The following is a 26,666-nucleotide window of genomic DNA, read 5'->3' on the forward strand; positions in this document are numbered from 1 at the left end:
CTAAGAATTATTATTAAATCAAGCAATAGGCAAAGCAATCATGAAACACAACAATAATAATGGATTACTACCAAAAAAAAATCTTAGGAGACTTCCAACGAAATTTGCCAAAAATATCACCAAAGGAAATATGAGACATGTTCTAGGCTAGGTTGTTCCCAGCTTAATTTAAGCAACTGCCTTCTTACATAGTTGGGGAAAAGGCAGATAGATAAATTGCAAAATACATAATAACAAGGTACTTTAAAACACACAGCACACCTCCGCTGCCTGACTTTGTACTGGGAACTGAAGTTACAGGTAATACAAGCTTATTGGTGCTTTACCTATTTAAAAGAGGCTCCCTATGTTCAGTATCATGGACAACCTAAAAAACATTTCCTTTGTCATTAGATAATGATGAGAGAGCGTTTCCTATATATTGAGAGGTCGATGGATCAGTACATATTTAAAGATCATCTTTGCTGGATGAAACATGTTTTCTTTTCTGAGCTGTGTTTCTCTCCACTTAATCTCTAATGTGGCCTGGACACCTCCTCCACATCTCTTTACTAAGTCAAAATCCTCTCCCAATCAGTGATGTCCAAAAATAATCTCATTAGCTATCCCTTCCCTTCCAGTCCCAGCCCTAACCCACTCCTCTTCCTGGCTTCCTTGCCATATCCTCCTCAAAGAGAAAAGCACTATTACCCATAACCTGTTCAGTTTTGTAAACCAGAAACTTAGGACTCATTCTTAACCAGACCCTTCCTTTCCTTTCAAATCCAGCCTGTCATCAGGAACTATTCCATTTTACTTCCTACACTTCTCCTTCTGTCCATTTCTCTTCATCTCCCCTGCCACAGGTCTGTCTAACTTCCCATCATCTCTCTCCTGGACTGCTGTGATAGCTTCGTAACTGGTCTGACCTTGTATGTCTCCCACCAGCATGGCAGCCCTTACCCCCAAATTATCCTTGCATCATAGCATGAACCTGATCATGTGATTCTACTACCCGGACCCCAAGCTCAAAACTCTTGGATGACTTTTGATGCTCTGAGGATGAAGAGGGGGGAAAAAAAAATGCCTTAACATGGTCTACAAAGCCCCGTCCTGCCTCCTTCATGGATAATCTACTTTATGAATAACCTATTCTTTCTGTCCCTGTTCCAGCCCCCCTAGACTTTGTGTGCTCACTGTGCTTGCTACAGCACAAAGCAGTTTGGCTCTTGCAGCTGCCTGAGCCCCTCTGGCCAACCCTTTGGCCTAGTTAGTTGTTCAGATTTCAGTTCAATTGTCGCTTCCTTAAAGAAACCCACCTTGACCTCTGAACCATACCAATTCTCGGTTACATACTTTCATAACCCCTCGCAACTCTCCTTTATAGCACTTAATGAAGCTATGATTTGATTTTGTCTACATGATGGATATTTTTCTTTCCTACTACTAAGAAAGTTCTAGGAGAGAAGGGACCACATCCACATCTATTTTTGATTCCAGTTAGCCCAGCCCAAGCATAGGGTCTACAATGTGATAGTACTTAACAACTAATATTTATGGAATGAATAAACAAATGGTGTCAGGTTTTCCACCTTGCTTTCAGTGAAGACACTTTGCTATCTTTGCTTAAAAGAAAGAAAGAAAAAAAAAAGCCTCAGCAGGTGGTCTGTTGTGTAAAATATCCAGTTTGGACTATGAATACAAGTATGAAAATGGTTAATTCAACCAAATTAAGGTAAGGATATGAGGTTTTGCAAAAAAATAATAATAATAATTTTTTTTTTTTTTTTTACCTTTAGTTTTAAAGAGTTCAGCTTTTCCTCCCTGAGGTGTTCTCTCAGCATCTCCCGGTGGAGCCTCTCTTGTTCTCTTGCAAATTCACCAAGAGTGTACTGGCGCACGCTGTTATGACGGCTGGACATGCCCAAGGTGCTGCCCCCTTGACTGGGCACGCTCGTGAAGCCTTGCCTCCTGGTGAAGTAGTACACGGTGACGCAACTAAAATGCACATTCTTAGTCCTTAGCCGCTTCTCTCTTTTGAGGATGGAGGAAGCTGAAAGAGAAAGGAACAATTCAGCGAACACCCAGGGCAGCATTTTTCAGATGAGGTGGAGAATTAAAAAGTACCATTTGATGATAATTAAATCTATGGTCAACCCTCTTTGGCTAGGAGACATTAAAAATGTTATATCTGAGAGCAGGCACCGATTTCTATTTCCTTTCTTAAATTTTCTTCTAGCTAGGGGTGCCTGGGTGGCTCAGTGGGTCGAGCCTCTGCCTTTGGCTCAGGTCATAGTCTCAGGGTCCTGGGATCAAGCCAGAACCCTGGCTTGAAATATTGGGCTCTCTGCTCAGCAGGGAGCCTGCTTCCCCCTCTCGCTCTGCCTGCCTCTCTGCCTGCTTGTGATCTCTCTCTCTGTGTCAAATAAATAAAATCTTCTAAAAAAATTTTTTTTTTCTTCTAGCTGTAGTGGAGTAGACTTCTAAGTCTTCTATAATGGCTATCTGAGCAAACTTTCAGGAAAGTTGCCAGTAGTCTATGAATCAGTGGCAGAATTTAATTTTATTTCCTTAACATCTTAAGTTTTGGTTTTATGGTTTTCATATGAGTTGCATCATGCTCTAATCAGAAAAGACGCACTACAGACTCTTATGTTCTGGATCTTATTTTTATATCGAGGGCACTTGGCATAGAAAAGTGTCTATTTAGAAATTTTAGAAAATTTAAAAAAGGAATACAAACTCACAAAAAAGGCTCAGTGGCCCTATTAAGACATTTTTACAACCTAAATCTAACAAAGCTTTCATTTGATAAGAACCACACTTAAATAGCATTACAGACAGCGAGATTTTATTACGAGTACACACTAAGACAATTGAAGATGATCATGAAATATATCAGAACCTTTATTATTAGTTACAGGGACAGTAAGATGCATTGAACATCATGGAAATCTGATATACACACTGTAGTGAGGAAAAGAGAGACACACATTATAAACATGACCTTTCTGGAGTTGGAAGGCATGCTAGACATCATCTAATGCAGTCCTTCTATTTTATGAAGTAGGCCAGACTTGCAGAATTTCAGCGAGTTTTTGCAATGCAGATACTCAGTGATAAAGTTAAACTTAAACCTAAAAGCCCATAGCGTGGTGCCATATTATATGATGCTTCTCCACTAGGGAAGGAAAAGTTCACTGAATTGAGGAGTAAAATACAGAACTATGCTCTTATATATGTCATTCCCCGCCCCCCACTCCACCAGTATGTTAAAGTTCTAACCTTCAATACCGCAGGATGTAACCTTATTAGGGAATGAGGTCCTTATATAAGTGATCAAGTCTAGATGAAGTCATTAGGGTGGGTGTTAGTCCAGTACAACTGGTGTCCATATAAAAAGGGAAAATGTAAACACACATGCACGGAGGGATGACATAAAGAGACAAAGGGAGAAGTCCATGTGAAGATGGACACAGAGATTGGGAGTGTGCTGCTGAAAGCTAAGGGATGCCTAGGGCTACCAGAAGCTGGAAATGCCAGGAAAGCTACAGCATTCTGAGAGAGCATGGTTCTGCTAACATGTTGATTTCAATCTAGTCTCTAGAACAGCGGGACAAGAAATTTCTGTCGTGCTAAGCCACTGAGTTATTGGTACTTTGTTTCTAAACTATATGCATGTTCAAGTAGAAAATTAGACAGAAACAATAAATTGAGGAAAAATCCTTGGACAGTAACAAGTAATTATAAGCTAACATTTATGGCGTGCTTCCCAAGTGCTATACATACATGCAAAGAATCTTACATGAACTATCTCATTTATCCTGACATCTCCTTGGGTTGGTATTAACCATGTCTCTAGCTGAGGAAACCAAGTCACTAAAGGTTAAATGACATTGTCAAAGTCATGAAACCAGTCTTGAAGCTGGGATTCATCATTCCAGGGTCCAGGCTCTTAACCACCATGTCACACAGACAGCTGAAGCCACCCTAAGGGAGTTGAACAAGGCTGAGACTGGGTGTCATACTACTTCTGGTAGATGTCAGCTGCAGCTGCCTTCAAAGAGGATTTTGATTTAGAAGGCTGTATAAGGCTTTCTAAGCACTGAGAGTAAAGGGACGACAGTATCACTTTGAATTTATATAAGACTCTTCTTCCAAAGAGGTTCAAGTTCCTTTGTCTCCTATGCCACCCACCCCACCTCACGAAGCCTTCCAACCAAAAACAGAGAGGCTGTTATGATCCATCTCATTGCATGAATTGGTTAATTCAATAACTATAAACCAAGGGCCTACCATGCGCCAAGCACCTTCCAGATGACTGGATATATCAGTGAAAAAAGCAGATGGAAATTCCTGCCCCCATGGAGCCTCCATTTCCAGGAATGAGAAAGGCAGACAGAACGAACAGATTCAGAAGTTTACAGAGTTAAGCGAAATATGACATTTGGGCAAGAATTGCATTTTCCCAACTTCTCTTCTCTACTCTTTCACTTCTCCAGAGGAGACTGCCAGAAAGCAAAGGCTTTCAAACGTGTACACAACTTTCCCATTTTATTTATGTATATGTTCACTGCACATACTTGTACTCCTGGCAGCAGAGACAATTTTCAACTTTGATTTAAAAGCTCTGAACTGCTTCATAACGGTATGTTTAAATCATCTCAAAACAGGGAAGAATTTGTCAAAATGTAAAAGATTACCGTCGAAGGAAAAATTCAACAACCTGTCTAGTAACCTGCCATCCTATCTGAGAGTCTCATCTGTCACTACCTTACGGCAGGCGAGAGCCTCTGGTTTGGGGTGATAACCTTCAACCTTTTTCACTCTTGATATTATAGAATGATGCCCTTACGACATTACCTTTCAAGGCCATGACTTTACAGATTAAAAAAAAAAAAGACTTTAATGAACTCATTTAAAATAATTATTATAAAAATCTCTCATGAATGACCTTATTACTTATTTTTTAGGTAATTCATGGTAGTCTAGACAAATTTTCTTTTTAACATGTATTTAGATTTGTACCTGTACTTTTAGATTAGAAGAACTCTTCAACCTTCTGGTTGAATCTATTGTGATATGAATCTACCACTTCCCAAAAGCCAGATTACCTTTTCCCAAAAAGACATAGTTTAGAGACAGTTTTCTAAGGCTCTGAGGATAACAATAGTGGCAGACTGTGGAGTCCCTTCCCCTGGGCTCTTGGCATTGCTAACATGGTCAAAGTGTGTTAGGGTTGGATTGGTATCCGTTCCTATCCACCACGGTTTGGAATTCAAACCTGTGCTTATCCTTGTCCTAGAATTTGCATATTATAAATAGCACCATAAAAACAATGACTGAAATGCCTATGGAATATATTTAAAAGGAAAGCTTTGAAATACTATAAGGTCGGCCTTGTGGGAGATATTTTAAATGTGGCTTTTCTGAATATAGGAGCCACCCACGACTCTCTTCTGATGATTGAATTGGAGAACTAGAATGGGCCTTTATGGGCTATCTCCTGCCTCCAGGCCCCAATTTGACTAACATCACAAAATGAAGTCATAAAAAAGAGTCTGTGTTCCTCAAGCCTGGGAAAAACAGGCCAGATTCACTCAGCACATCTGCCTTAGGGAATCTGAAACCTCCCTCAGATGCCTACCTTGTAACTTGTGCCATTTGCAGAGGGATTGAACTCTACTTTGTGTCTCTACAGAGTTCAGAATTTACTTTACCACTGTGAGGTCAAGAGCAAGTAGAAAAGGGGTGAAGGTGTCTTTCACTACTTCTTTGAAAAATAATTAGTCTGTTTTCATACATGATACTGGATTTTTTTTCGTGTCTTTCATCCCAATTTCTTTTATGCCTTTCACAGTTACCACTCTGAAGCAGAAGTGTCTAAATGCCACGGCACTATGTATACTGCCCAGGACACAGATCCTGAGAACACCATTATGGTTCCCACCAGGGTACACTGGTGCTACTGTAAAATGATCACATATTATGGCGACAAGATCAATCTTGGTAAACTAAAGGAATAAAGAGCAGGGAGTGACTGATGTTAGTTATCTGCAGAATATAGCCTTCCTAAAATAATGCTTTAGAAGTGAATGGGGAAGAGAACTCAGAAATTGCCTAATTCACAATGCCAGGATAAGAACATAAGTAGATAAAATAAAATAATCTGTGCCATAAATTACATCAAGAGTTCACGAACAGAGTGGATTAGAAATGGAAGCCAAAACTCAAAGTTGGGCACATGTTTCCAAGACCATTCTGGGACGCCAATGCTTTGATGGGACAATCAAATTAAGCTCTAAGAAAATTCATCTGACTCTGCTCCCCTTCCACACTCATCGACCAACCTGTTCATACAAATTGGAATATATCCTCAGATCAACAAGACTATTCAGTTGACTCATTAATTTTATCTCTTGCTGAAAATAATCAGATTTGTTCAGATGTATAAGTCAGTCATTTCTGAATGTGGTTAGTATGTGTCATTACATCTGAGACTGCCTTCTCTGCAGGCAAGAGACCATCCTGTCTCTGGGCCCGTAAAATTGAAGACCAGATCTTAGACCATTGATGCCACCATAGTGTAGCACTCCGGAGCTAATAATGCTCGAGCAGCAAGCCAGTGACCCTCTCAAGGCACTTGTTCTTTTTAGTGTCAACAACTATCAGCAAAACACTGGCATAGCCTGACAGGCAGAGAGCAGTAAACAGAGCTATATTTTTTGGCACTAAATTTGGTACATGGTGGTTGAGATTTTGTGGTCCAGTCTGATGTCGAGCAAGGGGCAAATTATGGACAATATTAATTCTACCATGGGGGGGGTCTCAAGTCAATAATAAACTTCTCTCTCCTATGTACTGTGCTCAGAAGGAAAATGCCAGATGATCTTTAAGTCCAAATTTTGATTTTATTTGTCATTTATTTGGGGGAAATTTGGTCTAAGCAAAGTGAAATTACTGAAATTAACTTGTTTATCTGGTAAATCCTGGGCAATAAAAACTCTTGTTTTTTAAAACATACACACCAAATTAATCAGGGGCTCTGGAAGTGTGCATGCTGTTTCTTACCCTTTGAAGAACAAATCAAGATCAAATCAGTTATGAAGTCATGAAGCCTAGCTTACAAATAGAAAATCCAGTTTTCCCAGAAAATATTTTGTATAAAAATTAGCCTCATAGCTCAGGTATCACGTCAATTTCCAATGGTTAAAGTTACTAGGATTAATACAAAATATGCCCTAGTCTTTGCAAATGGTCTGTGGTCATAGTCTCATGTCCTTTCCAGCTTGCTATGATTGTCCAGGTTGGCCCCTCTTGATCAGGTGTCAACAACACGGTCTCAGATCTTAACCATAGGAGTGAAAATGGATCCAGCAACCAAGAAATAGAGGAGGAGTTTCTTTGAAAATGAAGCCTATTAAAAGCAATCCTTTCTCATTCTAATTCTCCCTTTTTATTCTTTTAAGTTACATCCTCAGGTTTCCTGAACATACTTGCCGCAGTCACGTCTTTCATTATTTTGCTCAAGTAAGGTATTTAGGGCAGTAGTAAATCATTCAAGTGGGACAAACTCCACAAGATTGATAATAAGGAACTATCTTGGGGCATGAGTGAATGAGAGGCAAGAGAAAAGTAAACTAATGGGGGATATTTTCTTTCCGACCACGAACAAAATCCAAATTACCTTAAGGGTTAAAATGTAAAGCCATCTATTATCTATGGCTAAATCAATGCTACATTATTGTGTACTCAGTTTGTTATTTTACACTCAATAATGAAGGGTATAAAATGCATACACACAGTCACAAACAAAAGGAAGAGGATCTCCCAAGTACTAGGCAGACAATACTGGGGTCTACCCAATATGTTAGAATCAGAGTGCCCTGCATTTCCTAAAAAGTAATCAGAACTGAGACAGAACCAATAAATGCAAGAAAATGTTAGAATCATCCAAATAGACGGTAAATCAGGGTTTTTTCCCCTCCCCTTGTATTATTGCCCTTTTACTCTGAAATAGCACTCAAAAACAAAAATAAAGGGAAAATAGCTCCCACTTACAGGGATGTTCATGATGGTAAATCCAAGTTTGTATTTGGCTCCCTACAGTGTGAATGATAGCTCCAAATGCTTTTAAAATTGTAGCACGTCTCTCTCCCAAGGCTCTAAATGTCACTCTTCCCCCGTCTTCAACCAACCAAACAACTCGTGTGCTGGTGAAGGGGCAAACAGACTTGCACCATATAAAATATGATAAACATACATAAGAAGCAGCCATCCTTCTGATTTCAGTCCTTCTGTAGAGGAGGAATAGTTTTATAATATTTAGGCAAGATTAGATCCTTTAATCATTTAGCTACACGTATTTTCCATTCTAATATTAAGTTGAAAATATTCACAACGGATTGCCCTCAAGACTAATCACGTCTTTTGTGAACTGCAGCTTCTAAGTGAAAAAAATTCAAGATGACACCCTTTTGTTTGAATCACCAGTTTGCAAAACCAAACCAGAAACAAAACAAAAACCTCATCTAAGACTGTGTGCAGTAAGTATTCTACCAAGATACGTCCAAATACTGCACATGCAATTAAACAAACAAACAAAAAAATCAGCAAAAATAGAAATAGTATAAAAAGATGACCCTTGAGGCTGGATGACTAGAGCTTTGTTTTGGATCATGAACATGCATGTCACGTCGTCATCCATTCAGTCTGTCGGCTTCGTCTACACAAGCAAGCGAGAGAAATGCACAGAGGGGACGAGCTCTCTCCTGAGCCTCTCCAGACAGCTCTAGCCCATGCTGCTCCAATGCTGCAAGCTGGATTTGACAGTATAGGGGTGCCTTAAGAGCATAATCATTTATTTGCAATTCTCAGCTTAGAAAAGAAAAAAAATAAGATTTACCACCCAAGATTTTAATGTGAATTCAGAAAGTTGCATACGAAAATTAAGTCTAGGTATAAACTTTGACCTTCCAGCTTTGATGTCATAAATAATTAAAATGATTAACTCGCAAAGAATGATCATTTTTTAGAACTAGCTATTTTTCATGTACACATTTCTGTGTTATTATAGATGTTCCCTGCATATTCCCCTAATTCCTGGGAATAAAAAAAGGGGGGAATGGGGAGGAATCATTTGTTTTCATACGTATTGGGATAGAAGGAATAAATACTATATTTTGAATTCATAAAATTGAAATTGAACAATTAAAAGGTCAAAAATTTTAAAAAGAAATCTTGTTCTCTTTTATGTAGAAAACCTTAATATATAATTGACTTAACATCAACCCTCATCCCCCTTGCATTAATTTGACATTCTACTGCAAATGTGCTATGACCGCAGAGTGCCCTAGCCATCACCAGAATGTGACTCATATTGGGAACGGTGAACTGTCAAACTAAAAACAGATTTAGATCAGACGATGCATGGAATATACCACTAACTGAATGATCTACTGATTTTCATTCTAATTTTCCTTTTCTATCAATTCACCCATAAATTTACAGTGACGAGTATCATGAAATTTGTTGTTTGGTGTGCAGTCTTCCTTCTGGTTCCATTTTGTCTTTATGTAAGACATCACTTAAATAAAATTTATAAGTTCAAAATCCTTGCTAAAATATTTGAAACACAATGTTCCAGGATAGTGTTTTGCTAAATCTAGGTCCCGTATTCCGCTCACTTTTGCCCAGAGCAGACTGGAAATGGGGAACTTTTCTCCGCTGATCCACATGCTCATTTAGCCATTGGACATTGTTACCAGTAAGAGCTATTTTTACAGAATTTGGACCAGATCATCTCTTTTCTCTTTTCACACTATATACATTTCTTTAGATACTATTAACATTTTTCAAGGGATCTTGAAGATCTCTACAGTCGGCGTTAACATTTACATGTGGAATATATGGACCATCATTGTTATGGAGGTCTTTGCTTGTCCTCACATTTTTAAAGGATATTTCTTGAGGTCAAGCATGTCCTATTACTAATGAGTTAGAGAAAACATTATCCTGTCCTGGGATGTGGAAAATGATAAATTGTTAAATAATGTAATCAATTAAAAATATGAATTCTATTAATTGCTAAGGTCCATTGTATAGATTACATCCGTGAGCATCTGCATTTCTCAGTTCTTCCATTAATATTTTCAGAATTATGTTTATCTACCTCCAAGGAATATTACCAGGAATAATTACCTTTGTTAAAAGCCTTAAGAATCACAGATGGAAAGCATTATATATGCAAAGGACTATCTTGGTGATGCTGTTAAACCAAATAAAAAGAGTATCCCTGTATTATCAGTGAGAAAATAAGGACCACCTACTCCCCAGCTTGTTTCCTTAATTTCTCATATGTGCAATTAAACCTTAAAACGTCATACTTAGGAAACACTTTTCACTACTACTAGAGTAACAGCCATTTCCAAAATATATAAACTTATACTCTCATTTTATTAAAATCTCAACACAGATACTCTCTTAAGACCATACTGTTTCTTACTGGGGAAAAGGTAGTCGTTACTCCACATAAATAATCGTAGCTCTGGCTGCAGTCCAAGACGTGAGCACTTTCCTCTGCTGTCTCAGCAATTCTCCTGATGTCAAAGACACATTAAAATAAATGGGAACCATATGGCTCCACAGCAGAATACCCGTACTCTTACAACCGAGAGGGCAATGCAATTCATTACCACCATCAGAGAAATATTTGGGGGACATGGAATATCTCAATGCAGAATAAAGCTGCATGAGGCAGGCCATTTGATTAAAATTTGCACACAATGACAGAGGAGATGTTCGCTGTTCTTCAGCTTTTCGAACCTGTTTTGCTGCTTTTTACATTTTCTCAGCACCACCATGAGCCTTTCCTGTTGGAAAAATTAAACAGCACTTTCCACCTGCTCAATGATTTTCCCACACAGTTTCTCATCTGTTCTAACAATATAGCCCCATCCAGCCTAATATATCATGATAATTCAGGTCAGAACATCACTGAACTATAACGAAAACCAAAACAAAACCAGATCTTCAAACGCAAGACAACAAAACTTTTCTAAGATCCAGTCATTCAGGAAAGCAACACTGGATCAAAGATTATACACTGAACTTTGACCTTTGCCAGGCAGGATAAAATCTGGAAACATTTTTTTTTTTAATATGTTAGACTAAACAGACTTTACTATATTTATCCCAAATAGAAATCCAAACCACTGAGAAACAGAGAAAGAAGAAACTCATCAATGCTGTATTCCTGGTTGCGTAGGTCAGAAATCTAAGTTTAAAAAAGAGATGCAGGGCTGCGAAGTCGGGAGGAAAGATGAGGCTGGGAATGCAAAGGGAGGGGCGGCTACGCCTCGAGCTGCTATTTCCTGGCTGTCAACGAGTGACTGGGGAGGATTGTAAACATCAAAAAAAAAAAAAAAAAAAAAAAGCGGGGGGGGGCTGCTAACTATGATTTTTTTCTATAAATGTACATATTGAGCATATGCTTCAGGTTTTTAATATTGCCCTGTTGTCTGCTTTAAATATCTTTTAAAGCTATGAATTGCTTCAGCATAATGTCTGGCATAGAATTATCATCCAGTATCTACTAGAAGAATAAAATGAAGACTCATCTCAAATGTCAACTCCAGAAAGCCTTTCATGGACCCCCTAAGAAAGAGGGGAGTGCTCTTTCTACACATTTTCAGATCATTTCTGCCTTGGTACTGATAATATGAGTGCTTCTACTCTACTACCAGCTTTGGACCAGGCGTACAAGGACCGTACCTTACTTCCTGGGGACCTCTCAGCATACAACACACCAACACCCTGCTGGGCACCTAGGACTTGCTTGATTAGTGCTTGTTTAACTAAATTAGAAGAATGAATAACTGAACTCTGGGCCAAGCACATATTTACATTTCCTAAACATGTTTTCCTTAATTTTAAATGGTAAGGTGCCATGTAACAGCTTTTCCCTGAAGCTCCAGCCAGGGTCAACACTCTACTTGCCTGCCTTCTTTCTAGTCACTTTATATTCCTGAGGTACTTTTCAGTGCAAAAATATATATTGGAGAGAGGACACATCACCCTCATGGCTCGGGGGTACACATAACTTTTGTATTAAAAACCATTTGAAATACACCACATTTTACATATCAGAAGATCTAATATAACAAACCAACTCTGGCATCATAATAAACCTCTGAACAATCCATCAATAATGAGCTTGTAAATCCGACTCTACAAAGCAAGCAGTTGGTGGGGAGAAGAGTTACCTGAGTATTATAATATGATTTTGAAAGAGAAATCCTGCTGATAAAATACCGACTAATTAATATTGACCTCCAGCAAAAACATGACCGAAATTCTTGCCTTTAGCAGTCCCTTAGTGATAGATCTACAAAATGATTCTCTCTTAGCATTTAAATTGCCATCTTTGCCTCAGAGCAGTACTGTCCCGTAAAAATAAAATCATATTGCTCAAAATGTATTAATTTCCTATGAAATTTTATAATATATGTCATGTTGTAAGACAGATAATTTTTCTCTTTTTGGTGAGAGTGGCAATGAGACATAAGTGAAAGGCCCAGATGACTTCCTGAGACAAGGAGCAGAAATGAGCAAGCAGAATTCTAAATTTTTGTTAAAATAATAAAAACAGGGGAGAACCAAAACAATATGGGCTAGAATAGAAGTGGAATGAGGGCAGAAATCTGTCTGTCATGTGTGGGACCGATTTTTACCCTAAAGCTAAAGAGCTATCCTGTTCATTTTCATGGATGGGAGTAAAGACAGGAGACTCCTGGGTCCAAAACAAACTTTACTGTTCATAGCACAGTAGATAGCAAGAGCATCATGTCTCTGTTGGTATTTCCTTGTCCTCAGATTGTCCACAGAGGCAATATGGAGGGACCAGAGAAATGCTATACATAGTAGGTGTGCACTGTACCAAAGGCCTAACAAGCCTGAGAACCCACTGGTTTTTAGTCTGCAATAAGCAATCCTTTTCTTTGTCCCAGGAGGAGACATAACCTCATCCCTTGAGTTTGCTTCCTACACACCCAACACTAAGAAATGGCCCTAGGAAAGGGGGGTCGAGGCAGCACATCCTTGACATCCTCAGGAAGACACAAAGAAATGCAAAAACCTATGGAGGAGTGTTTCCCAACAGAATTTTTATTGATTTTGTTCATTCATATATCCCAAGCACCTGGAATAGGGTCTGGCCTACAGTAGATATCAGTACCTAGCTGTTAAATGGAAGAGATGGACTTATTGATAGGCTTCTACTCTTATTAAACGCTGTAATTCTTGTGAAATGATCATTTTACAGGCATGCATACTGTAACTACCACTTAGTATGCAAAAGCGATATTCATTACACACAAAGAAACAATCTTTCCTGCAAAGTGTCTATGAACTAAAGAGTTTCTTGAAGAATGCTTAGTGAGGTATTTTTATTCCTATTAAGTAGAACACTTTTTCCCTAGGTCCCTTCATAGCTCAGATATACTTCTCTTTGTGAATATCTTGCCAAAGGAGAAAATCAGTCCAAAGATCTTTAGAAGTATATATATATATATATATATATATATATATATATATATACACTTATATATATATATATATAAGAATGAACATATATATATATGTTCATTCTTAGGTATCTCCTGTGTGCACAGCAATCCCAAAGGATCCATGTTTGCCCTTTTTTATTCTACTCTTATGACATGTGAGTTATTTGTTACAAGAAATATATTTTGTTTTTCCAAAGCCAAATGTAATCTCAGGTTTGGACTATATAAGTCTAAACCTTCTACATTTTTTCCTTCTACATTTTAAGAGTTTATATTTCTAAGGATGAAAATAAAAACTCAGCAGAGTAATGAGTATACTGCATTTTACAAAAGCAGGAATCGACCTCTGCTACCTTTAAAGAGCATCACTTCTCAATGGCTTCAGATTTGTCATCTGGACAAAACTCAAATTCCAAAACCTGGTTCTCAGCATTCTCCACCGACCAGTTCCTCTGACTTTGTTCTCACATAGATGCGGTCTTCAGTGTCTCTGAGTTCAATTTTTAAGTGATTTACACCACCGAAATATTTACCATTGACCTCGCCAGAGGCCATGGCAAAAACCAAAGGGCCTCTTGGAGTTTTGAGCTGGAGAACGAAAAGTGAGAAGCAGAATCAATTTAAGGGCGACCCTGTCTTGACCCCCAGACTTCTGGTCTTTGGTGAAGGATTCAGTAAGGATAACACGGGATGTTTTTTGAGTGTGTGACTGATCTTGGGAGGTTTGAGGGACTACTACTATTCCCAGATGGCAATGGATAGAATTACTTTCCTTCAAGAGCTACTCCTTTTTCTTTAGTAAGTCGTGGGAATTGAGAAAGACTGGAGCAGGCTGGAGGTAGCTTTGAACAAAGAATTCTTTGGGAGAAGTGAGGAGCAACAATCCAAGGGTGCCCCAAGGCAGCTGGCGGGTACTGGGGAAAGATGAAAGAACCTGCGGTCTAGTTTAAAATGGCAGGAAATCCATTACTACAGCAATACAATTTCCATAATTTACACATAAAATAAGGATGTTGGTAAACATGCCAGTTGCGCTGATGGAGGTGTGACCACAGAAATTTGGGAAACTACCAGTACACAAGACAAGACACTAAACTTCTAAAAGACAAAATTGGGCACTTTGAAGGTATCACATCCATCAGTGAAATTTTATTTGTATGTTTAGCATGTGCCAAAGACTTTTCTCATTGCCTTATAGGTATTCATTCACCGAATCCCCAAATCAATGCATTCATGGTTTGAATGGGTAGAACTCTATCAATTTTGTAAATGAAGGTGAGGTCCAGAGAGGTGAAGGAATTGACCCAAACTTCACTGCTGGTAGCAGAGCTACCTGATTTGAATGCAAACAGTGTCTTGATTAAGCTGTTAATCTTGACTTGCCTCCCTTTTTTAGTTCTAGAATAGTCTAATTCTCTTTCTTACATTCCATGAACACCTGCTCCCAGGACCCCAAAAATCCAGAATTATGGCAATGATAATCTAACTGTGTTATTAAGAAAAGAGAAAGGTGGGGGCACCGGGGTGGCTCAGGGGGTTAAACCCCTCCTTTGGTTCAGGTCATGATCTCAGGGTCCTGGGATGGAGCCTGCACTGGGCTCTCTGTTGAGCAGGGAGCCTGTGTCTGCCTCTCTCTCTGCCTACTTGTGATCTCTCTCTCTGTCAAATAAATAAATAAAATCTTTTTAAAATTTGTAAAAAAATAAAAGAAAAGAGAAAGAGAGAAAGAAAGCAAGTCGCCTGAGTCTTAGAAGCAGTTAGAAGCAGCATTAGAAGAAAACCACTGTGAACCTCTGGTGTTTTATTGCCAGACAGCTAGTGGCCTGGAGCCATAAATCCTAGGCACAGGCTTTGGAATCAGACACACCAGTAGGTTCATTGCCACCTTGGGTCAGTTGCTTAACCTCTGTTTCTTTGTCTGGAATATCCTAGGGCTATCGTGAAGAAGTAGAGGTTATAAACATGAACTCTGCAGCCAAAGCACTTAGTCCAAATCCAGGGACTGCCATTCACTTGCTGTGTGACCTTGGGCAGGCTACTTACTCTTTCTATACCTCATGTCATAAAATGGTTATAATAATAATGCCTACTGCATAGTGTTGTTACAAGGACTGTAAATTAATATTTATGAAGTGTTAAACAATGCTTGGCGCATACTGCTATATAAGTGTTTGTTAAATAAAAATAAAGAAATCAATAAATCATTCATATAATTTGGATTCATATAAATCATTTATATAAGGCAGTAGAGTGTCTGAAATAGAATGATCAATATGTGTAAACTATTTATTGACAGGGACTGGTCCCACATGACTAGGGCTTTACAATACAAGTGTTTTATTCAGTATTTTATTTTTTTTATCAAGTCTTTTTTTTTTTTTAAAGATTTATTTATTTATTTGACACAGAGAGAGATCACAGGTAGGCAGAGAGGCAGGCAGAGAGGAGGAAGCAGGTTCTCCGCGGAGCAGAGATCCCAATGCGGGGCTCGAACCCAGGACCCTGGGATCATGACCCGGGCCAAAGCAGAGGTTTTAACCCACTGAGCCACCCAGGTGCCCCTATTCAGTATTTTAAATCTACAACATTCTGTAGTTTAAAAACTTTTTTAGGGAGGCTTTTGCATTCATTTGGGTACATTTTGGCATTGAGTATCTGACAGATATACCTGACAGATAATTAATGTGTATGTATACTGTAAATATTTGTGTGTGTGTGTGTGTGTGTGTGTGTGTGTGTGTGTGTGTTTGGAATTTTGCAAAAGCCTAGGGTTGTAACTGTGAAAAAGAGATAAGATATACCCTTAGGAGACATTTAGTCTAAGGAGGATATGTTAACATTGATTTTGTGGAGAAGAAAATGGAGGCTCAGAGTGTGTTCTCACCAAGGCTCACATTGCAGCTCTGCCTTCAGGTGGGAGCCTTTTTGCATTTCCCCATGGGCTGTTTCTCTCCAGGTGTCAGCATATTGACTTTGCCAGTCTCAGTTTTGCACTTTCCTGTTGTGGGTATGGCAATTCCTGTCTATATTTCAAAATTATGGGACTTGAAGGACACTTATTTTTTTACTCATTCCCTTTAAAATGAACTGATTTGCATTCATCCGTCCATTCATTCATTTCTTTACTCGCCCATATTCCTCACCATTCACCTGTAGCCAGACTGCTAAGATAGGGAGATACAGTCAATCCTCATTATTCATGGATTCTGTGTTTATAAATTTGACTACTTGCTAAAACTTATTTGTAACCCCCAAATCAATATTCGCGGCACTTTCATGGTCATTCACGGACAGGCCCAGAGCACTGAAAAACTCAACTAGCCTCACATTCCCAGCTGAGGTCAAACAAGGTGACTGCCTTGCCTTCTTGTTTCAGCTCTTCTGGTGTAAAAAGCATCCTGTAGGTGGTATGTTTAGTGCCACACTATTTGCACTTTTCGGCTTTCTCTAGGTCATTTTGTTGTTTAAAATGGCCCCACAGCGTAGTGTTAAAATGCTGCCTTGTGTTCCCAAGCGTGAGAAGACTGTGATGTGTCTTCTTGAAAAAATAGATGTGTTAGATAAGCTTTGTTCAAGCGTGAGTCACTATGCGGTTGGCCACAAGTACAACGTTAATCAATCAACAATATGTATTAAATAAGGTGTCTTCAAGACAGAAATACACTCAACAAGGTATGTATTGATCAGTGGATAAAAACATTATGACCAGAAGCTCCCCAAAACCTAAACCTGTATTTCCCCTAGGATAGCAGTGGTTCAGTATTTGCTAATTTAGTGTTCACTGTAACCTTGTAGAACATAACCACCATGAGACTGAGAATCAACTGTATGTTCTCTTCCTCTTTGTGGTCATTTTTCTAACAATTGATTGAAAGTGAAGTTAATAGAAAGGTGACATAAAATGATATTCAAATGTTTAAAACATATAAAGTGTTCAACCTCACTAATAAATAAATAAAAATCAAGATAATAATAAAGTTCAAGATTCTCCCATCTACTTAGTAAATAATAAGGAATTAGAACAATCTTAAATTGTGGCAATAGTACAAAGAGACAAGTACTTTTCTATACCACCATACAACATTTTCCAAAAGTAATTTCTCAATTTTACCAAGAACCTTAGAAAATCTTCATCTTTTTTGAATAAAAACAATTTTGAATCTAGGGATAAGCCTTATGGATATAATCAGAGCTTTAGAAAATTATTTATCTCCAAGCATGCCCATCGTTAACTTATGCATAATACTTACAAATCGAAAACCACCTAAATGCTCGAGACTGTAAAAATGGTTAAGATGAGGTTCTATCTATATGAAGAGATATTATTGTAGCCCATAAAATTAAGAAGGTTTTGCAGATTTTTAACAAAATACTAGATATTGCCTGCTATAGCATCCAGTGGAAAAAATAGCAGATTAGAAAAAAAATTGCTGAACAACATGTAGCAATTATCTAAAACACAAAGGAAATATTAGGACAGTACACTAAAATGCTAATATTGATTGTTTCAGAGGGATAGGATTATATGTGTATTTTTTTTCAAGATTTTATTTATTTATTTCACAGACAGAGATCTCAAGTAGGCAGAGAGGCAGACAGAGAGAGAAGGGGAAACAGGCTCCTTGCCGAGCAGAGAGCCCGATGCGGGGCTTGATCCCAGGAGCCTGGGATCATGTCCTGAGCTGAAGGCAGAGGCTTTAACCCACTGAGCCACCCAGGCATCCCGATATATATGTATTTTTAAATCTGCTTCTTTACACTGTTTTGAATTTTCCAACTTCTATATAATTATCATCACAAAGAGTTGAAAGTTCTCAGACTTTAAGCTCTCCATTATATATTTTAAGAAACACTTCTATAGCCTTCTGAACATAAGACAATAAAATTATTTAATACATTCTTGAAGTGGCATTACTATAAATGGGTCATCTTATACCCTGGCACTTATAACTGTATGTTTCCCATTTTTAAAATTCCATTAAACATTGGTACAACAAGCACTGATATATAGAATTCTACAAAGTATGTTCAAGAGCCTAAACCAGTCCGTTAATGGCTATGAATGTGTCATTCCTTGCCTGTCCTTTCATTACCAACTGTAAGTACTAATGTGAGCCAATGAGAACGAGCCTGGAAATACATTAATACTCCATCTCCATTACTATGCCAGGTACACAGTTAGCCCATTCTTTTTCTCGGGGCATACTCACATCCACTGGATGGTAGTATTTCTGCTAAATCCGTATATAAAAACCCAGATAGTTTGAAGAAGGTAAGTGTGCTAGTCTCTTTCACCCCTTTCATCCTACTTAGGACTTGGTCTTGTTCCTCTAATTCCAAGCTAATATATGAGTTCCTGCTATTGCTTTGTCAAATCATCCTAAAATCACAGCTTTGTGGACTGCCTATTTCCTTCACCAAGCCATACTTTCTGCCATACTTCTCTCCATCACATAAGACATTTTACCTAAAAAAAACCCACAAAAACAAAACAACAGCAAAAAGAACCTCCAAAAAACACCCCAAAAAACAAACAAACCCTAGAAAATTGTCTTAGATCAGAACCCAGTATGCCATATCTCCTGTAGCATTGTGAATAGGACTGCTCGTTGTCTTTCATGGGGGTAAATCCTACGGCCCAGTAATTGCCCTCAGTCCCAATGCACCCAAATATCTGTGTGCTCTGTTCCAGCATGGATAAAAGCCCCCCGAAGCATTTTAGGCTAATGAGTAGCTAATGCTTAATACCTTAATCTTTAAAAAACTAGGGAAAAAAATGTAGCAGTATTAGAATGACAGGATTTTGGAAGGGGTGGTAGAGTATCCATAAAATCTAAGTTTTCTAAAATTTAAATATGCATGTGACTTACATATAGAGATATCACATATTTATATTATACAGTCATATGCCCATTTATGATAAGTATAACTGGTTGATTTTCTAATTTGGTTCTCTTGAAGCCAAGGTTATACATAGTGATAGCAGTCACCTGCCTGTTTTGCACATCAATGCTATTAGTTATGGGAACTTGATGGGAGAGAGGTATTTGAATAACATTAAAAACATCAATGTTCCTGGGAAAACATCACAAGACACATCTTATCGAGGGAATTAGAAAAATTGTCCTCATACACAGATCTCTAAAAACACAAAGATTATCTTCCTATGCTATTCATTCTTTCAAAGAGCTCTTCACCTACACACTCCTAATTTATGCCTCTGATTATGAATGTATGATTCATATTTATTCACTCATGGAGTAAATATCTATTAAGCATCTATAACCCAGCAATTTCTAGGTGGCTTCTGCCTAAATTGTTAATCTGCTTACGTATGACTTTGTCACTGGCCACAGCTGGTAAGAACAAGTAAGTTCATTTGGCCCAACAGAAGACACTGTTGTTCTTAATGTCAATAGGAATACTATTAAAGCAATGTCATGTGTTTACATAGATTCAGGGAACAGAGTTACAATGAAAAATCAGGGTTTTGTTTGTCTGTTTGTTTGTCTGCTACTCCCCATGTTGTGTTTAGGTAGGTGAGTCTGGGAGCAGAAGCTAGAGGGAGCAAAAGGGCTCCGCGTAATGGAAGGAAGTGACTTGCACTCTCAGGGCAGCCAGTTGGGGAGGGAAGAGAACGGCTGTAAGTGAGGAAAAGTAGAGTCACAGACGGAGCCCGAAGAAGGTTGCATGTTTTATTACGGAATGATTACCCATGACCCTGAAATCAATCTTCAATTCTACAGAATCATGTAATTCTGGTTTGCAATCCTGGTGAGCTGCACTGGGCCCTGGCCACATTTAGATGACTACTATCATCTAACACAAAATTTAGACCAGCCCAAATCAGTCATACCATTAGGTAAGAGACTGTGTGTAAGCAAGACAGTATTGTCTCCTATGTCGATCATATATGAATAAGATTAGGGATGTAAAATAGGCCTTTGTCCTGTGAGTATGACTATTCTATGACGCCATGCGTCATATCACTCATTGCCCTGCCTCACTTGCTCCCTTCCTTTCTGCTTCACCCAATACCAGCCCCTTATTAAAGCAGCTGATTATCCCCGAGAGTCAAGTCTCAAAATGTGTCTCTGACAATGAGTTTCTGAAGACTTTGGAATTTAAAATTGTCACTTAAAATTCCCTCTTTCCCTGGGAGGAAAATAGAGGCAGGCTTTTGTCAACCAAGATGAATTAAAATGTCCTGGGTGGCACTGGGGTCCATTTTTGACATACACGGCGAAAAGAGAAAGAGTTTCCGCAGGTTCTGCCCACTCATCTCCACTATGATCACAGCAAGCTTTTCAAGCAGAAGAGGATGACCTCACGGGCACCCCAGGGGCCCCGGCCAGCAGCACTGCTTTGGCAACTCTCCCACTGATTAGCTGTGCTGCCACAGGGCTTCTCAGTGTGTACAGTGATTCACAGGGGGGGGACCATTCAGCTCCCTCTGTTGAGAACACCAAGACAGGAGGGCCAGGCCGCCCCTCCCCCAGGGCCAGCTTAAGTGCTGGGACAGCTCTCAGGATGCGGGGGCTGAATCCAACAGCCTGCTGGGCCTAGCACATGGGGACTGTAAGCATCCTGGGACATAGCACCATGAGCAGCCCAAGGCTTTGGACGAGATTACACTAAAGCACATAGAAGCACCTAAAATAGCAAGGCCATCATAACAGTGTTAGAATAGCTTTCCTTCCCAGGCTGGTTAGTGTTCTTTCCACATCCTAGAATGCAATCATTGTCACCTAACAAGCAGGTCTCTTCATGACATTGTGAGCAAGGAAAAGGCTTCACTGGTCACTATATCCTTGGCCCCTAGCACAAGACCTAGCTATTTCCTCACACAATCAATGTTTTTACTCACAGAGGCCATCGCCAACTTCCCTGGGGGGGAAAGCCACCTGCCCATCCTTTCCCTCTTCCATTTTTTGTCAGAGTCCCTGTCCCTGCCTGACATTATGTATCAGTCTATTATCCACCTTGACTGTCAGTATAGCTTTGTGAGAACGGGGTCTTTCTCAATCTAACTCACTACTGTACCATTGGTGGGTGCTTGCCAAGGACAATCTGCTTAGACTTCATTTACTAGTTCAATTAACAGATATTTACAGAGCACCTACTTGGTGTCAGGCACTATTCTCAGTACTGAGGAAATGAACAAAGGCATAAGACACAAGACCTGGTATTCAAGAGGAAATGCGTAAACAGGCTAGTTCGGATCCAAGTTTAAATCTTGCAGTCGGGAGGCTGGATTTTATTCTGTGCTCTGTGGGGAGTCTCGGGAAGCTAGTGAGCTGGGGGATTGGAGTTATTACATGGAAAACAAAGAAAGGCATTAGAATGTTGAATAAAGCAAGACCCAGGAAGCTGCAAATCTCTGAAGGGATTGCTTTCTTTTTTTAATTAAAAAAGTATCTGAACATTTCCCAAGCAGGTTCATAGGAAATCCTGGAAAAAAATAACAAGATCAAAATATTATTAATGGCAGAGTTTGAGGCTTCGTGATAAGCCGGTACATTCTTTCTTGAAGACAGAGACTCAAAACCTGCTGGCTGGCGGGAGGTTAATGCTCCTAGTCCAACAGTTGTGGGTGATTTAAATGATAGAAAGAAGCAGTGAAGGACAGTCCTGACTGCCTTCCTTTGCACAATATTCTTGCATTATCAGTCCTCTGGGGGAGGCCATCCCTAAGTTTAAATCACTTGGTGGTATTACCTGGTAATGACTAGGATGAATGCTTTAAGAGACATTAAATAAGCTTAACCCTGTAATCAATGTCTGGTTTACTCAGGTGGTCCTTCTCCTAAGTTTAAGGTGACAAGAACATTTGTGTTAAATATGACATAAAGTTGTTCAACTATTACAGAATACATCAGAAAAGGGAAGGGAGCTAACATTTTCACACGTCTACCAGAGTGCAAAGCATTTTTCAAGTTTGTTTCATTAACTCTTGGCACAACCCTACAAATAAGATCAAGGATTTCTCTTTTGCAGATGCAAAATGGAAATTGACAGCTAGTAAGCCGCTTAGTTTAGCTGTTGTTCAACCAATCTTGAGAGTGCAAAGTTCTGATAAAAACAGGAGCAAAGTAAAGATGTGGGTGAACCATGGGGTAGACCATAAGTATACTTGTTGGAGGTATCCCATGGAAGAATATTCATTTAATCCAAGATTTTTCTTTATGTATCAAAACGAGAAAATCCGGTGAAAAACCGACTAAAATATAAAAGATGTATGTTTATTGATTTCTAGATATAGATTTAAGAAGTGTAGATCTTAGAGTAGGCACTAAGATCCCAATGCAGGGATAGACTGCTAATGAAGAGAGAGGCAACAACATTTGATTTATCTCACTTTTTTTTTTGTTAAAAAGATGACAGCTTTGCGACACTGATAAGAAAATGAAGAGTATTACCTTACTAAATTCAGAATCAATACCCAGGTTGTATTCTAAGAACTCATGAGCTGTTTAATGGTTTCCTATGATCATTATTGTATGGGGGTCATACTTCATTTTGTTTCTAGGCCTGGCCTCGCAGCACAGAAACTGTGGAAGCACTACAAGCAAGTCCTGAGACGATGTTTTAAATGCCAGCAGTATTTGAACCCAGCCCTTTGAAACAGGTTCATACATATTTGATTGCAGGGGTCAACCCGCTTTGTCTCTGAAGGGCCAGATGGAAAGCATTTTGGTTTTGTGGACCATTCGGTCTCTCGCAGCGCTGCGGCCCTGCCATTCTAGTATAAGGGCAGTCACGGTCCATATGTGCAATATGCAAACGAATGAGACTAGTTGCATTCTAATAAAACTTTACTTACAAAACAGGATGTCAGGATGGGTTTGGCCTGCGAGGGCTGGAGTTTTGCTGAAAGCTCTAAAACAGATTGTTGCTATAAAAATAGAATCCAAACACCGGGACATATTCTGGTTGTCTAATTACTGATTTGCGTAATTTATCCCTTTCCTTGTCTGCTCGCCTGAGGTCTTTTGGGGCAGGGAGTGCATCTTGCTTTTCTTTTATCTCTCTAATCCATTAGGTGCAGGCTCACTGGGCAGTGGTAAAGGGCTTCTATACCGGGCATCCGTCATGGGTTACGGAAATATCACTGGAATAAATAAAAGAGATGTGCCAGTAAACCTGGATTTCCCCAGAAAACTGGCAACGTATAAATTGGTCTTGTTCCCACCAAAGTTAACAGCTCCCAGGAGTGAGAATATAAAAAGCCTTCACTGGCATCACTCATCTCTGTTGCGGATGCACATGGCGGGCATAGCTCGCCCCTCCCTGCAGCGACAGGAGGGACCACCGAGTTCCCACATGCAGGCTGTCCCTGGCCTGAGTCCGTCGCCTCAGGTTCGCTGTCCCTGGCAGCTGAAATTCTCACAGGGCAAGACGCATGGCGTAACTGCTGCTTACGGGGAACGTGTGATTTATTTTATCATTTCAATTTAAAACCCTCTTCTATGCCTCCTCAGAAGTTATCTGGTTCAGAAAATTGCAATAGCGAGGCAATTACAATTAAGTCATAACGTTACATAATGTTTAGTGTAGGTGATAAATCTCTCATTTTGAACATAATGAAAAAGCTACACAAATAATTGAAAACCCTGGCCCTAATAAGAAAACGTTGAACAAATAATTAGCCTCCCTGGGGCATTCACATGTCCTGGGTAGGCTTTTAATAAATGTGTGTTGAGTGAATGAGGGCAGTGGGCCTTGGCTCCATCAGCTCTGAAGAATGGGAGGGCTGACTTGGAACATGTGTAATATAAGTAATTTTATGATATGAGAAATGAAACGATGTCTGATAAAATTCCCACGAGGAGAACTAAACAAGGTCAGTATTTCCTCAGGTGATGTTAAAGTTTACTACGGTGAGAGATACGTTCGTGTACAGAGTAAACATAAAGTGTCTATTTTATGTCTGGGAGAGAAGGAGATGCCTGGAGCCCCAGGCCGGAGAGCTGTTGGCATCTGCCTGAAGGGGCAGAGCTCCGGGACAGGCTCCCATGGGTACCCAAAAGATACCCACGGCTCGCTGGAGTTAACGCCCTTCGGGCGCTAGCGGGGAGGGGGAACAGAGAGCAGGAAATATGGTGGACGTCATTAAGGAGAAGGCAGGATGAATAAACCGTTGGAGGAAGGCAGTCAGATTATGTGTAGAAGAAATAAGAATCACAATTATAAATGCTGTCTTAGAAAAATGAAAAGACCAATTCAAAATGCATATGCATGCTTTTAGGATTAATACATTGTTCACTAAGAATACTAGAATTTAATTTTTCAGGCAAAGGAGGAGACAAAAAGGAGCTTTTTTTATTTCTTCAAAAATCAAAGAACAGGCACCCTTGGGTGGTGTGCCCTAGGTCTTATTTTAGTCTATGTACAGAAATGATGATTAAGCTTTTGTAGAGTCTTTTGAGATTCTTTGAAAGCAAGCTTGTTTTAAACAATCAAATTCACCTGACTACAAAAGGAAAAGCTGCAACCTTTCTTTTAAGTGGTTGAGAACTGAACCGCAGGAAATCAGCGTGGGGTCCTCTAGATCTGAGAGAAGGAATGGTTTACTGAATGCTGCAGGCAGGGCATCCAGGGATAAAAGAGGAAATCAATGAAAGGTAGAATGCAAAATGAAGATAAATAAAGACAAGAACATTTAAAGGGGAGAAAAGAGGGTGGTAGAATAGGATTAATGCTGGGCCACTGCTTTGGGTTTTCACAAACAGTAATTTGATGGTACCAAATAATCATTTGGTACCATCAAATTTGGTACCATCAAATACCATCTGATTATTTACTAATCAGAAACAAACACATCTAGAGATATCTTCATTTGTCACTTGGTTGGTTATTTCAGAAGCGATGCTGAAGGGAGAAGCTGACACTCTGCCTCAGATTCCGCCTTCTCACCGGACTTGACGAGTCACTGAAAGACCTTGGACTAGTCACCTATCTGTGGTGTTTCAGCAGCTTCATGGAGATAGGGAGAGCATACGTGCCCTCCAGAATTCATAGCGTTTTGAAAATCCTGGGAGCTTTCGTTTTCTGTAGTTGATAGAAGGTAGTTGAAAAGTGGTGGCACATTGATAAGCCAAGAGGGCGAGAGAAGTAGAATAGGGAGGGGTAAAGGGCCGAACATGGTGTCTCAAGAATAAAGTAGACCAGAAAGAAGACTATGTTTGTGGTTAGGGGTAGGGACATATCTGGAGCACATCCCCCAGGCTGAATGGTAATGGAAGCCAGCTAAACAAGAAGAGGGGTAAACCCCCGCCCCTCTGGAAATTGAAGGGTAAGGCTTACAAATAAAATGATACCAGAGTAGAGCAGCAGGAAACATTTGAAGTGATTGCCTGGAATAGGTTGAGGCTAAGAACTACCAAGCTCGTTAGGTATTCAACAACCGCCCCAAGAGAACCTGTTAGTTCGCTAGTTGGTTTCAGCTAGGGTTGTAAGGCGTCGACCGCTCCAGTGCAATTTGCTGGGGCATGTGTCATGGGGTGCTGGAGAGGGAGGGTCTACGGAAGGCAAGGTCCGAGTGGCAGCTGTTTATTGGCTGTGTACTTGGGGGATGCTGTGGAATTGTACAACCACTCAGATCATAGTTTTTCATCCATGGAAGAACAAGCGTCATACCCTGACCATGTCCCTGGGTGATAAGGATAAAATAAAGGTATTTATTCAATTGTATTTACTCATGGGTGGGGCAACATGTATGCAAATTAAGTCAGGTTGTATGACCAAGAGCAAAAAAAGTGTTACTTACTGGAACTTTTCCTTTTAGATAGAAAGTGCTTGTAACTAATAAAGGAGGGCACCAAAAATATCATTTGGTGTGGTTCAAGTAAACATTGCGATATGAAGAGAAAAGTGGGGTTTCACAGGAGAGAGACTATCAGTGCATTCTTTTTTAAAAGAGAGAGAGCTATTTCAAACAGACTGGCACAAATCACTTCTCAGTAAATCTAGGCTATGCCTACTTCAAGGGTCCAGAGTGAAAAAGGACAGAGCTCAGAAGAGCTACTTGTGCCCATAAGGGAAAAGGCAGCTAGTGCAAAAGGGCTTGCAGGGAAAATGGCAAAGGAATTCAAGTAGTGGAAATCCAAACAAACTAGCTCA

At 39.6% G+C, this 26,666-nt stretch overlaps 1 protein-coding gene across 7 annotated transcripts in view; it reads right to left on the reverse strand.

The window, feature by feature from the left end:
• Positions 1-26,666, reverse strand: part of CSRNP3 (cysteine and serine rich nuclear protein 3) — a 209,524-nt gene that overhangs the window by 26,110 nt on the left and 156,748 nt on the right. For all 7 annotated transcript variants that reach the window (XM_082689892.1, XM_082689893.1, XM_082689890.1 and 4 more), the window contains one exon: positions 1,773-2,032. In XM_082689892.1, coding sequence (XP_082546018.1) covers positions 1,773-2,032 — 260 coding nt within the window. The remainder of the gene's footprint in view (positions 1-1,772; positions 2,033-26,666) is intronic.

This window comes from Mustela nivalis (assembly GCF_964662115.1).
Source record: "Mustela nivalis genome assembly, chromosome: 11".
In the NCBI taxonomy this organism is placed as follows: Eukaryota; Metazoa; Chordata; class Mammalia; order Carnivora; family Mustelidae; genus Mustela; species Mustela nivalis.